The sequence below is a fragment of the Hetaerina americana genome, unplaced genomic scaffold, assembly GCF_022747635.1.
Source record: "Hetaerina americana unplaced genomic scaffold, ioHetAmer1.1.p SCAF_3, whole genome shotgun sequence".
NCBI classification, from domain to species: domain Eukaryota; kingdom Metazoa; phylum Arthropoda; class Insecta; order Odonata; family Calopterygidae; genus Hetaerina; species Hetaerina americana.
In genome coordinates, this window is record NW_027286874.1 from 39,594,791 (window position 1) to 39,611,621 (window position 16,831).

Consider the following 16,831-nt stretch of genomic DNA (forward strand, 5'->3'; position numbering starts at 1 on the left):
GTGACACTGAAAAACATGATGCCAGGTGTGCTTAACATCAGAGTTTATCGTGTTATTAATTGCCTGGACCCATAACCTATTAACTATGAATAATGGGATTGAGTGCAGAAGGATAATACTTGGTTCAGGGAATCAAATGTTTTATTCAGTAAACCATCCATCAGTCCATAAGTACCAAAAGAGGCATTGCCACATTTTTAGGTATGCAGGAACAACTGAATCTCAACTCCGTACAGCCAACCCAACAAATATATTAGATGCACATGGTGCCCAAGAATCAATATCTGCAACAATCTATTACTCATGCAACTAAAATTTCATATTGTTATTTTCAATGTAATAGATTAGCATGCAATATGATTTTATTTCTTCTCAAACTATGGATATGCCTGATGGGGAATGCATGACCCTTCAAATATTTTAAGATGGGATAATTTCCCCAAAAATAATCTCATACTTTGTTTGTGGATCCCTTGGATCCTTAGATAGGGTATTTAATAAAATAAATAGTTGGCCATTGTTTGAAGCTCTGCATTTATCTGTTTTCTGCATTACTGAGTTCATATGTAGGTCAATTGGCTCACTAAATTGTTAATTAAAAATTGAAATGATCTTCCATTTCCCTTTTATTCTCAATAGCCCTGCTTTATTGTCATGTCCAGGGCTCTGCAAAACATTGCACCATCCCTGCATTCTAACTTGGTTTCGGATATTTATTTGAAAAGTTATGAAATGATTAAAAAAATTATAGATGCATGATCACCATCATATGCCAGCTCTGCAGTTATGTTTAAATTAACACAAAATTTGACCATTTTTTTCATTAACTCATTGTTGGGTGCTCTGATTTCACGGGCTACTTAATTAAGTAATTATATAATGAATGTAATTCAATGCTTAAAATGTCTTTAAAGTTTGAGATATGCCAAATTTCAGCCCTCACAGACTTTAAAAAGCAATGGCACCAAAAATCTCAGCAGGACCAGATTTGTAGCAGAGATGCTAAACTTCTAGTCTCAACTAATTTACTGACATGCATAGAGTGAGAGAGCCCATCAGATAATGGTAGTAGTTAGTAGTTTTCTTGGGAGGCAACCAACAGCTAAGGTCATTTGTGCCATTAGGGATGGATGGGAAAGGAAGGGTGGAGAGAAAGCTGGCTTCAGCATTAGCCTACTCTTATCAAAAGGCGCTAAGGGGTCCGCAGTTTAATGTGCCATCTGACGGGCGTCGTACGCACTCAAAATGCTCTCCACAAATCACCTCAAATAGGGATCAGGAAACCACTGAAAAATATTTATTGTCTCCAGGATTTCAACCCGGGCCCTCACAGTGGGAAGCTTGTATGTTAGTCACTGCACCTTTCCGATCCCATCAAATAATGGTCCACTGGTTCAATAAGTACAAAACTATTTAAAGTATAAGAATGGGGCTGCAAACAAGTATTCATGCTTATTTCTCCTTCATCTTTTATATTGCATTTATTGTCAATTTTCATGCTAAATACACATTGAAGCAGTATGCACCCAGCAAACATGCGATCCAATCATCAATGGAGGTTTACTAAATTCTATTATCATTGGAAGTTACGCATAGTTGAAGTTATTGGGGTATTATTTCTCATTTAGATAATAACCACTAAATACCTACCCAATTCCCTATAAGTAGGTATTTTTAGCCAGTAATTATCTTATGAATAATACACATACATGTAGTTTACATTTAATAAAGCCATGAGTATGAATATAATGTGTAAATGATTTAATAGCATTAGAATGTTCCATGTTGTCTTACTATCTCTTGAAAACTTGGACATGTGGGGCATCTCCACCCTAAATCCCAAAAACCTTTTAAAATAATAACTATTGGAAATTTGGTTGGACTTTCGTTAGTTGAATGTTATTTTTACATTATGCAAATTCATTATAAACAGTTAAAGTTTGATGTCTGTTGTTCACAGATGTAAAAATAACTAATAAATAAGGCATTGATTTTTAAAATGAATCCAAAATGAAGTAGGTACCTCCTAGCATACATTCAATCCCTATTTTTAAATTGAAACCTATGTCTATGTATGTTAGTGATTCTGCAATATTATTTCACAGTATGATTGTTTCCTTTAGTCATTATTCTCATTCAGTGATTGTAGGTTCAAATTGAAAGCTCAATATATTGATACCTAAGACATGATATTGTAATCTAATTCTATTCTTGGAAAATTTGTTGTCTCAGGCGTAACGTTTTGGAATTTGCATAACATATTGAAATGTAATGAAATAATTGACTTTGCAAAGTCAATTATTTCATTACATTTCAATATGCTATTCTTAGAAAATTAGAGTGGAAATATGATCAGTTTAATCATCTGTGCCAGTCCCTATAATGTGCAAATCCAAGTTTATAGTAACTTTACTTCTCTTAATTCATAGATTGTAAAGTCTCCTGCAGGTAGGTACCCATTTACGCAATGTGTGCCTTTGCCAATGTGACCTCTCATTGTAGGTAGGTATTGTCCATGTCAACATTTTAAATTGAAAATTTGAATCATTTTGATCAACCATTCATAATCTAATAATGGCCTCATTTTATTTAATGACTGGGAGCAGTTACATTTTCAATTGACAAATATGATGGTTTCAAAATATTTCCCTTACATTGCAATTCCTCATAACATAGAGGGCCATTGAAGAATTTTAAAGTGCGGTATATTTTCCATTTTCTAAATAAGAAAATCAAACATACAAATTTCAGATTTTATTTTTACAAGATTTCAATGATATATGTTTGTAATGAAAACATTGATTATGGCCATAAGATGATTTTAACCATATTTATTTTTAATTGATGTTAGGAAACTCAAAAATTGAGTCTGTAATTGCTGGTATTTCATTTTATTCCTTCTTCTCTTCAGGTGGTGGCTCTGGGAATGGACCAGCAACCATTTTCTGAAGAAAGGCTGTAAAAGAAGTAGGTACTCAATGTTAGATTTTGATGAGGTAGAATTGAAACTAGTCCATCTTAAAATTGCACAATATAACTAAGGGAATGAAACTATATTTATTCATGATAAGCAACATTAAACTTCTCTTATTTTCTGCAATATGAACATCAAAATAAGCCAGAATAATGTGCATGCGTTTATTGTTTGATTATGATGGATAATATGACTGTGAACTTTGGATTTACAATCTTCTTTCTTATTATTTACACATATATGCCTATGAATTTCAGAACCTATGTTACTCATTGAGTAACACAAAATGGTTTTCACTATTAACTTAGCACTCAAATGTTATCTGTTGAGCAACAAAGTGTTAATCAAAGACACTACATTGACTCTTAAAAAATAACAATTTGCTGATTTCCACACATCTCAAACAGCATATCCAATCAGTACATAGAAATATTGTTAAAAACATAAAGATTTACATGGCCTTCTCAATTGAAGTTTGGGAACAGTTAATCCTTTTAGAGAATTCATAAATGCTTTCTCATGAAAAAGTTGGTAGCTGCTTTTTTTTAAATAATCTAATATCATTTATTTTTCTCTTTTTGCGATGATACTTTTCCTCTCTCTCCTCAACTCCTCCTCTGTTTCACTATTTCACACTACTTGCAGCATCGTCACTGTCTCCTTTTTGGACACCTACAACATCAATTTTAATGGTAATTTCCTTACATTCATACATGCCTAATGAGCAAACCAACCAACACTCCCTTAATGTCAATACTTACCATTCTCCATACACCATATAATTATCCTATCTATTTCTATACTTTATTATACTTCTATTAATATTTCTCCAACTGTGCCTGTGGTACATGTAACTTCTAAAGATATCTCATCCACTTTTTCAAAATAGATAAGTTTCCCCTATTAATTGTGTTGGCAGCACCTTTGGAAATCCTATGCCATAACATTGATTTTAGAATACACACAACAACCCACACCCAATACCAATGTGCTTTGTAATCTTAAGCCATCTGAACCCGTAAAATCCATCAATTAAAAAACCTCTGCTAGAACACTTTCCAAAACTTGCAGATGAGCCCTTTTTCTCCAAATTTTGTGACCACTTGCCTCGCCTTCACATTCAGATGTCCCATATACCTAAAGAATTGCCAATACCAAAATACCTAACCATATACTCTCTCACTTAAGACTCTCCTGAAATGTCAGCCTCCAATCAAAAATAGCTGAAGAAAGCTAATGCAAAACTTTTATTGTCAAAAGTCCTCATTCACACCTCTCTTTAATTTAATGACCATTTATATTTATTTCTGTATACACTATGTCCCACACATATATGACATTTCACAATGAAAGTCCTCCCTATGATTAGTTCAAGCCCTTATCTTTTTCCTCAGACTATGATCACCTTTTTTAACTATATAATAAAAGCCCTATTACGTGGTTTTGTGTATAGACAACTTGCTATAGTAAGCCCTTTTCATTACTAGACATTATCTTCTGATTTTTACAATCCTCAGAAGTTTATGTTTGTATATCCATACAGTTTTATAAATTTTTACTTTCAGAAAATCAGCTTGATGGATGCTGGTGTGTAAAGAAGAAATTTATACTAAGGTATTGTTAACAGAAATTAGGATTAGTCATATTTCAAACTTCACATGAGTTTATAAGGCAGAGTATTATTACTAATTGAGGTTATATAGATGCATGATTATTAACATGTCACAAGGTAATATACTGTGGAAATTTATGAAGTTGATATATAAATAAGGCATGGGCAAACAAAGTGGATTCCACAGAACCCTCAGGAATCCAAGGCTACAGTTCCAACGTAGGTCTAACTTATGATCCTAAGTGACTCAGATCTGTTTAAGCATAGCACATATTCATATTAATGCCATTTACATGGTATCCTCAGCTATAATATATATTTTTATTGGCAATCTTTCCATAAAATAATGTAAAACAGTTTCATGGTCACATGTTTTCAGTTATCTAGATATTTATACTCATTGAAAAAGATCCGTGGACCCGAAAGAATATGAAGAAGTATCACAATGCTCACTGATAGCAGTTTCTGTTGTATAGTTTACAAATTAACAATAAACATGTGATGGCCCAAAAACTCTGTTGTCTGGAAGCAGCACTTAAAGAAGAGAAGTCATTAGAAGCTTAACTCTTCAATCAGACAATAATTTAATGCCTTAGTACATCCACATAAAGCAGCCAATTTTAAACGTGTGCTATAAAGCTTCAAAATTCAAAAGCTTTTGTTAAATCTTGCCAAATTTTCCAAATACTTAACATTTTACTCACATGTCTTGCCATTTTTGTTCTTAATTGGCTTCTGGGAATGGTCCGGCTGCGAGCTTTTTCAGGAAGGCTACAAAAAATGTGCACATTTGGATAGGGTAAAGGATTCTACACTGAGTGCATATCATTCAGGGGAGACAAAATACAACAAAATATTTACCCAAAACTGGACAACATAGGGAATGGTCAAAACTCACATGCTAATGATTTTTAATTAACCTGCATCTATTCATAAACATTTAGTGATCTTTTATTGTGTATGTGCATTGTCTTAACTAATCAATTTCAAATTACAACATATAAACTAGACTAAAAAAAATAAAATTATTGATTGCCTAAGAAATATCATCTAATTATGTAATATTGCAAAATAAGTTACATTTTAAATTATAAATTTGACTTTTTGTTTTTTTTTCCAAAGCAATTAAGGAATCATAAAAGATGTCCATGTTATTCAAAATGAATGTTGAATATTTTATTCCTCATATAAAAAAAAGTATATTTAACCTAAATTCTAATTCTTAAAAGAACATTTTTAGCTTCACTTTATGAAATACAGTAAACAAGGGACCAATCCTTTGTGTTATGGCAATCGTTTTTCCAGAATTTTAAATTTATATCCTGTTTTAACCCTAAAAATATTAAATTTAATCGAATCTTTGAAGCATTTCTGCAAAATATTTTGGTATTTGCTCATTTTTTCAAACTTAGATGCATATAAAAACCACTTTTATGTAGGAGAAAAGGTATTATCACCATTGACATCATGCCCATGGACTAATGACAAGGGAACAACATAATATTTATTAGTAGGGGGATTTTGAATGTTTAAAAAGAAATTCATCCGAATGTAGGTATACATTAAGTGCAGATATAATACTACATCGGTGCAGTAAAGGTTTTTTATATACTTTACCAGATATTTCTCTGCCTGGCCTCTTTGAAATCAGCAAGTCAAATAAAATTATTAATGAAGATAATAGGGCCACCATAGTTTACCTATGCATGTATTAAAAATTAAATAGTGGCATCGTAATATTAGAATATATAAGGGCTTTTTTCCATGTTCAAAACTTGGAATAGGAGAAGAACAAATTCTGTTTTCGCGCATTGGTATGAAAATTTTATCATAAAATAAGGACATTTCAATTTAACAATGTTCTGTAATATGTATACTGATTTCTAACATTTGTATAGGTTATGCTATACACCCTACATCAAGTAATATAACTTGTTATTGGATTGAAATGGGCATGCACAATTCTTTGCCTGAAAAGGAATCATGAGAAAACTGTTACAAATGCCCACTTATTTGAAAATTGTACAAATTCATCTGACTTAGTCAAGAAACTTGGTTTAAATGACTTTACTTCTTAATAATTTTAGTGACTTGCTGAAATTTTTGAAGAAAATTATGCTTAAAGCTTAAAATCATATTTAATGCTAAAACAATAATTATTTCTTTGAGTCTCATAGGTCAATCATCATTATAATTACCGAGAGGAAATGAAGCAAAACCCCTCAGAGTATATCCAAAGTAGCCTTCATTTAACTCAGCTCAAGGTATTTTTTCTCAGAACTAAAAAGTAAATATCAAGCTGGCATTTCTGCCCAGGGAAATTCCTCTTCTAGATAACAGTTTAAAAAATATGTTCTTTCTTCATCAATGTTACACTACCAAATATAATTCACTAGGTAATTAAAATTAAAGTTAAGTATTGATACAAATATTTTTAATTGGAAATTTAATTTCATGAATTAAGCTATAATTAAAAATCAGATTTTTTTATAGGAAACTGATTATTTGCAAAACCTCCCTTAATTTGCTTGCTAACTAATGTAATCTTCTAGCAGAGCACCCTAGGAACACTTTCTCTCCTGTGTCTAATGGGAGACAAAAGTGAGTAGGGTGTGGCAAGTGAATTTTATCACTTTCTAAAAGCTTACGAGCATATGGGATGAATCCATCTTCATCCTCAGGATCACAGCAGTCCTTCATGATGGACTCTACTTCTACGTCAGTGAGGCGCTCACCTAGAATATATAAATGATTATGAAACTTTCAAACAATAGAATTCAAGCATTCACTATACCAGCAATGTCATCAAGTGTACTCTTATCACTATATAACTAATGACGATGTAGGAGAAGAGTTTAACTTAATGACTAGACAAATGCAACACAATAATTTCAACTGATTTTTGCTGCATGAAATTGAAGGCGCACATTTTCACAATTTCAAAATGCATATCATTTTTCAGATATTCATTTTATTTTTCAAATGTTGTTTTAAATTTTAAGATAGCAGTAATTTTTCTGTATAATTCCTCCCTTGTATTGCTGATATGCAGAATGCATTTTTATTATAGTGACTTTCTGACTTATGGTTCATAACACAAATGAGAGTTCAAGGTAGTTGTTCAGGACCTCAGCTTAGTTTCAAAGTTTTAAAATAACTGCACTATATAATAACGGTTTGGGTAACAGGGTTTGGAAAATATTGAGAAATATGCCTGCAACGAGAGTTTATCATCTAAGCTTGACTTTGCCTTTGTTTGTTATAAATCGCTAATTAATGCAAAGTTGACTGTAGATGAGCAAGTCTCAGTATGAACCCTATGCTCATGATCAATAAGTGTAGGAAATACTGATTTAGAGAAATGATATCTCAATAATGGGCTCTAAGGTACAGAAAAAAGACCAAAGGATAATAAATTCTTATTATGCCTTCTGCAGATTTAGATAAGATTTATAAAACGAACTATTTCCATTGTACAAAAGTTATTATTGGAAAAAAAATGGATGATATCCAGTGCCCATAAAATTAATTTACCCTATGGATTTATGGGTATCCATATATAAAGAAGTAAATCCACTTTGAGTTTTGTGCACCACAATCTTATTATTAAAGTCATAAGCTTTAAATTATGTAGATATTACTTTACTATCTAATAAAAATTTCCTGGAATAGGATACAGAGGGGTTACAATATTCTCACCAAGGGAAAGGAGGGTGTGAGAGAGCTCAGCGGACAGCATGAGTCCATTCTCAGCCTTGTCATACAGCTTCAAACACTCAAGGAAGTCTTCATATGTGCCACTCTCCTTCTCCTTCTTAACCTGGGAGAAAATTGGAAGGAATTCGTCCAACTTCAGCTTCTTCTCGTCTGTTAAGGAAACAAAAGAATTAAAATTTTTGTTAGCAAATGAGCAATGAAATCAAAAATATGTTGTTCACTCTAACAATACATACAAAACTCATCTTAAACAACTATTGTTCTTCTTTTATTCAAATCATTTATTATGAGGAAAACATGGGTATTCAACAATATTTCATTTAGCAATATATTTTAATATAGAACAACAGTGCAAACATTTTCCAGTGAGCGGTAAAGCTTTTATCATTGATTAAATGATTGCAAAGAAATAAAAATATCATGATTCTGATGAATGATTTCCAATAAAGTCAAATATTCTAACATATGAATGTGTCCTCTCTTATCATCAGAGATTAGTTTTTTATCCATGCTAAAAAGATTTCATCAGGTTTATATTTCTAAACAAAAATTTCCACCTTGCAAACTTATTGATTTAAAAAAAAACAGAAGTAGTGAAGACAACAATTTGCACTTACTCTTCTTCTTGGTGCCACCCATCTTCTCAACAACAGCAAGTGTTGGGTTGAGGTTAAGTGCTCTGAGGACATCTCCAATATAGAAGGCGTCCACGGTGCCATTTCCCTCAAAGTCATAAATTGAGAATGCGAATGATGCCCCTAGAAAAGAATTCATTGCTTAAGAAAGTCAAAATGCTAGTTCAATCAATTTTATTACTAAATCATTCTAGACTGACATTTTAGTGCTAATTAACCCCCTGGTCCATTAGAAGTGTTTTTATGCTAAATAAATTAAATAAGTCTATTTATAAAACTTCGGTTTTGAAAATATAATTATATGAGGTAATTGTATTTTTAAATAGTATAGGATTATTTACTGTGCTCTATCTTTCAGTCAAAATTTCAATAATTTATTTGCAGTCATAATTAAGACCCTTTGCACCATGGCATTCAATTTTTGGAAATTTTCATTTATTCATTATATCATGATTAAAAATATTGTACCCTAGTCTTTAATGCATTTTTACCAAATAAGGTTTTGGATAGTTTCAAAATATGTATTACATTTTATGGAAACGTAAGAAAGTAGTAACAAATACGCGCACCTGTTTACTTTGCTCAAATTGTAATACAATGATCTTACCATTTTATATAATGAATTAAGGAAGTTATCTGCCACAGCCAATGAAAACAATTTCTATTAGAAATAAATGTATTAAAGTATATTGAATATTAATCGAAAGAACTGAAATTATTTTTGGTCTAATCCAAGAGAATGGAATTTCATTTGTAGAAAATAAATAAAATTTTGAAATCTAAGAACTTGAGCAAATTCCTTGAAACCGACCAATTGAGTTAAAAAATTACGGTGGTTTCAAAAGTTTCAAATTATTATGAGTACTTTCCGTATTAGCAATTATCATTCAATTTCGCGCGGTGTGCATCCAGTGATATACTGCGCGTAGGAATTGTGAATAATTCCATCCTCCCTTGCCGAGTTCTAGTACATTGACCTTCGCAGTCAAGCTCCAAACCCAAGGAGTTACAAAAAATTTCACCCAAACTTGAGAAACGGACCGTAACATGCTTATTCCTGAAAGTTAAATCTCAACTATGGAACATGATTTTTAATGAAATGGTAATATTCTAAGATTGCGGGGAAATATAAACACCGGACGTATTCCAGTGCGCCGTCTCGTAATTGTAATGTTACTCTACATTACAAATGTGCTATTCTCCCACTTTCCTGTGAAATAGCTCTTGTGCTATTGATTTGACATTATGTTACGTTCAATAAACGTGGTGTTCATTAAAATATTAATATTGGCCATCATTACATTTATGCTGAAACACTTGGGATGAGTTCCTATGCATTCGGTAAGAAAAAAGACGCTCTACGGTTCCTTTGTAACACTAAAAGGAGGGCCAAAAATATTTTTTCAACGTTCGTGTTACACACTCCTGGGATTACATCAGAGTAACAGATGAATTCTAAGTATGATAAATTGCTGATCAGATCTCCCGTATTATTTTTGAAATTCGACTCCCGTTCAAAATTTGTCTGAGATAATTTGTGCACAATATACGTGTACCTATCGATCTGTAAGTTGGGAGCGATTACGCCAGTAGATATTATTTAACTTTTCATTGTAAAATATAGCTCAATTTGAAATCGAGCTAAACTGTAATTGTCTGAGCTAATAGAAGGTGACAAACAAGATTTTTTCGTTTTAGAGAAATATTATTAACCCAGGCCTGATGTTATTTGGCTTCATTACACAAATAGCACACTGAGGACACAAATCTCATGTTCAGCTTTGCGTCGGCTACGATCTCTTCCCTAGTGGTTATTGGCCAAATCTTCCCTTAAATTATAGGAGTCGTCTTGGTTCATGAATGGCGATAAATGCGGGAAATTATCTACCCATTCGGAAAAGATAATGAGGTACTGATATTTCATTTAATCGGGACGAAAAGAATATTTCCGTTCTTTTGATACGTAGGGGCGACTGAAATGAGAAATTGATACATTTTCGCTTTAGTGAAAATAAATTCCACTGACAAATATTTGTAACAAATTAAATCGTTAATGCATCGCAAATCAGAACAAAATGATGTGATAAAGCTTTCCGCAAAAAGTTAGCCTGCTGTTAAAAATCAGGTTTTTTTTATTCTTGTCATGGCCTGACTGATGCTATTAACCTCTCTTTGTCGAATCATATCACACTAATTAGAGTCTCTTGAAGTTTCAGTATCGTGCAGTTAATAAGAAATCCTTGAGTATTCTCAAAACTCGGCAGTTACGTATTCAGTCAACTAGCTTTCATACTTGTCCTCTTGGGGTCATTCACCTAGGCATATCCCAAAGAATAATCTTTTTCCTCGCCGGAGTAAAATTTTAGTCGTGAGTATTTTCAGATATCGAATGAATTGAATAACTTTTACAATATTAAGACGAAAGACGTGAACGATCACTTATGATCTTAACATGCCTCATTATTGTTGGTTCTTATCTATGTTCCATTATCATCTATCTATATCGATGAGCCGTCTTCCTTCGCCACGAATCTCTTCATTATAATGAAAATATTACAACAAACTTCAATTCCTCCTATTATCATGTAATATGTAACACGCAATATGTAGCAGGTATCATGTAACAGATGGCGTCATCGCAGACGCATTAATGAAAAAACTTGAGGATGGAATCGATGAATTAACAGAAGCATTCAGTGGAAGCATTGGGCGACGTCCTGACTTAACTTCGCGAAATAGTGCTTCTAAAAATGCGCCTAGTGTTTTTGGAAAGTTTCCAGCTTTGACGTAGTCTCGCTAATCAAAATGGAAGCGCTACTACCGTTTGCCTCCCTTGCTGAACGGCCGTTTTTAGTCGACAGCGATCCGGGAAAGGGAAGCATTGTAATGGAGAAGGCAGCCTTCTCTTGGCCTCACATTGCTTTACAAGAAAAATCTTTACCCCTGATTGTTAGCAACAACACTACACTATTTTCCACATATTAATAGTAGTTCCTAACTACGAATGACAACGCACTCAAATGGCCTCATACCACGCCAAGAGTTAGGTTGTAATTACTGAATAATTTATTTTATTTCTCATGATTGGAATTTTTTAAATGAGCATCAATCGTGAAAAAGTGTTTGGTGTAAAATGAAGGACCTAAATTCTCCGCTTTGATATATATTGTTATATTACGTCTTCATCGAAGCAAGATTGAGAGTCCCTACTACCACTTAACCCCTAAATATAACATTGAAGACAATTACAAATACCCATGCCCTAGGAGGAGTAAACCTTACCTAGGCGGGAATTAAACCCGTGACCTTTGGGTTGGTGGGTAGGGACGTAGATATGATATTAGTCAATTGGTATGGAAAAATTTATTAAAAATTAAGGTAGGGTAGGGATGGACGCTAGATATTGTTTTGTAGTTTTTCCAATTGAAATTCGATGGACTTTGTTTCATTTACCGTGACAGTTTTATTTGCCACGACATTTAATACCTAATATTATCTTTTCTGAACTATTATAATTCATCCATTAGCCCAAGCTGGCAAAGCCGTCCTTCAATCCAGACACACGTATCGGTTATACGTTTACATTATCCAAGCAAACGATGTCGTCCGGTGTTTAGATCAAAGATAGAAAAAGAAAAATATATGATTTGCAATACATGCTTTGAGAAATCGTTATACTTAAAAACAGTACTAAATAGTAATCAAAGAGGAACAGAAATTAAAAGCGTCAATTGAAGAAATTGATCAGACTCGTTAACATGAACGATCACAGCTGACTGAATGTTTAGAGCACATTTCTATTGCGCCATCTCCGTCAACAATGCGGAAGAAGAAATCATAATGGATCAGTGTTTTTTGAAAGTTATTTAGATTAAATCTCCCAATATTCCGTTGTTTTTCCTTATTATTGTGACTATTCATTGTGCTGTACACCACTACTCTACCAGGATTTTGGTATGAAAACACTAACATTCAATTAAAGTTAATGTAAGTTTGAAAATAAAACTGGACTTGACTGTTATCTTATTTACTCCATAAGGTACAAAAAGAGTTCAAAAATATGGAGATTATCGATTTGTGAACGGTATAAAACATTATTTACTAAACGATTAACCCATCAAATAGTAATTGAGCATGAAAAACTTTTAAGAAAAAAAATTAATCATTTAGTGCCCCTAATTGAATGAAATGAATTGTTAGGAAGAGCAAATTTATAAAATGGGACATGGTAGACCAGTGAAACATGCGATGCGTTGCTTCAGAAATCGCACAATGAACAAAACAAGTTGGATCATTAAATTTCCTTTTTAATGGATTTGGAATTGATTGCGTCACTCTCATATTCCATCGGGGCAATCGGCAAAATGACAAGAACCATGTTTTTCATTTGGTTCGCGTTCTTTAAACTACGATACAATAATGCCCCATGACCCCTCAGTAGATAGGCGCAAAGGAGGGTGGAAGGTACGTATCAATACAAAAAGTTTTATGGAAAATATAAGTTTCCTCTAATATTACATCTGTCACAGGAACTGAGAATTGAATTAAGAGATTGCTACACCGTTCACATAGTGCATGGGAATAAACACAAAACGAAGACTATTCATAGTGAAGAGGCATTCAACACTCATTCATTAATGCATGGAATGTTAAGAAATATTATTTTCAGTTGATTTAAATAAACTATATTGCAAGTATTAGTTACGATATTGAAACAGTGACGCCTTGGCGATTGCCATCACAATAGAGCGCAAGGAAACATGATCGCCGAGAATGGACTAAAAAGATGGGGAACTGGCATAAATTAAATTAGCCCGAAACAATAGTCAGGAGAAAAGACGCGATAATTTGCAAATGCTCTTGTCTGAAGATTATGCAAGATTCTTACTCAAACCTTTTCTAAATGTTCCTTAGTAAGTAGTGAATTTAATGAGGAAACAACATGAAAAAACTATTATATAAATATTTATGGAGTTTAATATATAAGGATGTGGCAATTTTTAATTTTAGAATATTTTCTTTTGACGTTTCACTAAAGCTAAATTTTACAAAAGGAACAATCGAATCTTGTAACAACGATGTTTCATTAATGACATGCTAATCCTAACAATTCGATTAAGATATAAACCCATCTGCACTACGAGAGGTCTAATCATTGATATTCGTGATTCATTGAGGGACGTAAGACATTCGTGATTTAATTGAGCCAGCACGAACTCCACTTTTATCACGCAAGCAAATCCAGGTAAAAATCATGATGTAAGATTTATGCCGTCTCTTTCATTCATGACTGAAAGTTGAGTTGAAATTTATCACCAACACAAGGTTTGTTCGTTTGATCACTTTGTAGCCCACTTTTCCTGAGTATCAAAATGGCTATCTCGTAACCCTTTTTACTTTCCCGTTTTATCCTGTTTACTGCGCTCAGTTGTAGTGGTAATCCATTTAAAGAAAAAATCTGGAGCACAAAATTTTTCCTCATCACATTTTGCAAGTTATTCACTCATTAATTTCATCGATTCAGAAATGTATGCCATTTGTATTTAAATCACGCTTTGTTCATGTTCAAACCGAAGAATTAATCCTTCAAGCTCCCTTGACCTCCCCCAACTAAGTCTTTTTGCCATTGAAGGAGTAACTGGCGCATTTAAAAATTATGTCATTACTCTAATAGAATATTAATTTGATACTACGCGCAAATCATAAAATATTGTTGAATGTTATGGACAGAGATCGCCAATATTAAAAGCTCAAATCGTGTTCTAATAATTTTTTTTAATTCTGCTTCATCAATTGCGATCAATTTTGAAAGCTATCATGAGTGAACGATGAGATTTATTATAAATATTGAACGTTGTTGGAATAACCATAAGTCCATATTTAGGGTCCATGCTCAATAAGTCATTTATAAGCCCGAGCTAAATTTCAAAGAGTCATGATCGTCCCTGAAATATACTCTGGAAGTTTACGACATTGGAATATAAAATTGTATTTCCTTAAGCCAGAAATGTAGTCATAAATATTTCAAATAATGTCTTATGATTTTAAGTCAACCCGATTTTTTTCTTTACTCGCGAAAAAATATTAATGACTTTCAAAAAAACTTATTTAAAAAATCATTAGCTAAATGTATGGCATTTAATTTCAATTTAAAAATGTACACTGATAATCCTCTTGAGCCGAAACATATGACGCTTATCTCACATCACTTTCTTTATATTGCGTGCGGTGAAAACTAAAGGTAAATACAATCCCCAATCTTCTCATTTTCCGGATTTCATGCATAGCCCAGCCGGCCACACACTCTTTTCCTCATTGGTGCAAATTATTATTTGGCCCGGCTCATTCTTTTCAGGAAACTCGGAGATGCCCGAAAGAGCTCCTTAAATATCCAATGAGCTCGAGGCCGCGCTAAGTTTAGCCCTTCTGCTCGTGTTCCTCCGCCGCGCTTCGAAGGACGATTGCCCATTCTTCTCCATCCGCCCTCCCTCCCTCCCTTCCGACGCACTCCTTATATGCCCACGTTATAATTAGCGCGCCGCAAGCTGATGCACGCGCGCCCCGCTCGGTAAGAGTGGATTTTGTGAATTCCCTGGCGGAGAGAAAACCCTTACGATACCCTCACGAACCGTCTGGAATGGAATAGCTATTGCATTCGTGGAATAACTATCGATTATCCGTCGCCTCCTCTTGAAGCATGCCACTCATTTTAACACTTGAAATCCTCTTCACAAAACTCAGTAAGTACGAAACAGACTCCACAGTCACACAATTTTGTTTCACTACATTTTCTTATCGACTCTACTATCCACTCTACTTACGGTCAACATCCCTTGCGCTGAGGTCCGCCTGAAGAAAAATGAGAGCAATGAATTAGTTACTTCGTTTTTTGTGGCTTCTTTGTTGCTTTATGGTGTTTAATATCTGCCACTATTAGCGAAAGGCACAAGTTGATCGAGACAAAGAGTGCGCATTTCTGTTAGCATAAATATTTCCTCCGCATGCGTCCACGTTCTGTTTGCACATAAAATTATCCCGTTGAAGAAATGCAGGAAAGTCACGCATAAATATCATTCGGGTTACATTCACACCGTGGATAGGGAAGAGCCAACTCACCATTGCTTCTGCCTAAGTACTCCCTTTACGTGACTAGCTGCTCCGGAGCGGAATTTGGACCAGAAGTGGAAGGGAGGTTGTTTGGTCCGCCGCTTTTAACCTGGTAGATGGCGCGACAGTCACCTCCTAGTCCGGCGCTCCTCAGGCCCCATATACGATGACGCCTTCACCCCCACCATTCCTCCCCTCGCCCCCCACCCACATCCTCTCCTCCCCCGCCTGGCCCCCTGGGTGAAATACCCACGAGCCGAGGGTTCCGGCAATACGATCACGCAAAAGTAGGACAAGATGGACCCTGGGGAATCTGTTGGCAGTTAACAGTGTTCATCATTTGGGCCCGTCAGACAACCACCCTGTCTGTCACACATTCCCTTCCATTTAAAGCTCATTATTTATTCTTAAAAGAATTATTTCACTGCCATGGAATTCAGGGTGAATATATTCCAACGTGAGGGTACACTAAAAGCAAACATTCATGCGTAGGCTCTCTCACATTTTAAGCTCATAAAGGTTATATTATTTTATTAAAAGAAAACAACTTTCAAATTACTTAAAAAGAAGTTTTATTCCACATAATATGAAGGCTTAAAAAAAGAATTAGAAACAAATTTCGTTGGTTGGGTCCACGGAAACTTTTGCCAAACTTTTGGCCAGATTGAGAGGCGGTCATGGGTGTGGTTTACTTTTGTCTCTGGAGGTACCCAAGAATATCCATTGTGGCCCGACTGAAGGATGCCTGGGACGAGATGCTATTTTTTTTCTTTTACAATGGACGAG

At 34.1% G+C, this 16,831-nt stretch overlaps 1 protein-coding gene across 2 annotated transcripts; it reads right to left on the minus strand.

Moving 5' to 3' along the window:
- Positions 1-2,560: 2,560 nt before the first annotated feature.
- Mlc1 (Myosin light chain alkali) lies at positions 2,561-16,166 on the minus strand. 2 transcript variants are annotated; one of them, XM_071587340.1, is made up of 7 exons: positions 16,055-16,166; positions 15,760-15,787; positions 8,921-9,061; positions 8,286-8,453; positions 7,235-7,321; positions 5,291-5,357; positions 2,561-2,956 (listed from the first exon to the last, which is right to left on the minus strand). In XM_071587340.1, the coding sequence occupies exons 1-6, from the start codon at positions 16,055-16,057 to the stop codon at positions 5,311-5,313; spliced, it is 474 nt and encodes a 157-aa protein (XP_071443441.1). In that variant the 5' UTR covers positions 16,058-16,166; the 3' UTR covers positions 2,561-2,956; positions 5,291-5,310. The 2 variants fall into 2 exon arrangements, with proteins under 2 accessions (XP_071443441.1, XP_071443440.1); XM_071587339.1 differs by lacking the exon at positions 5,291-5,357.
- Positions 16,167-16,831: the final 665 nt, after the last annotated feature.

What these genes read in the sequence shown, in the direction of transcription:
- Mlc1 (XM_071587339.1), bottom strand. An exon ending in GGGTGGCACCAAGAAGAAGA is followed by an intron (nt 8,454 to 8,920) that starts GTAAGTGCAAAT and finishes TTTCCTTAACAG; the next exon opens with ACGAGAAGAAGCTGAAGTTG. An exon ending in TGGATTCATCCCATATGCTC is followed by an intron (nt 2,957 to 7,234) that starts GTAAGCTTTTAG and finishes CTTCTTTTACAG; the next exon opens with CCTTTCTTCAGAAAATGGTT.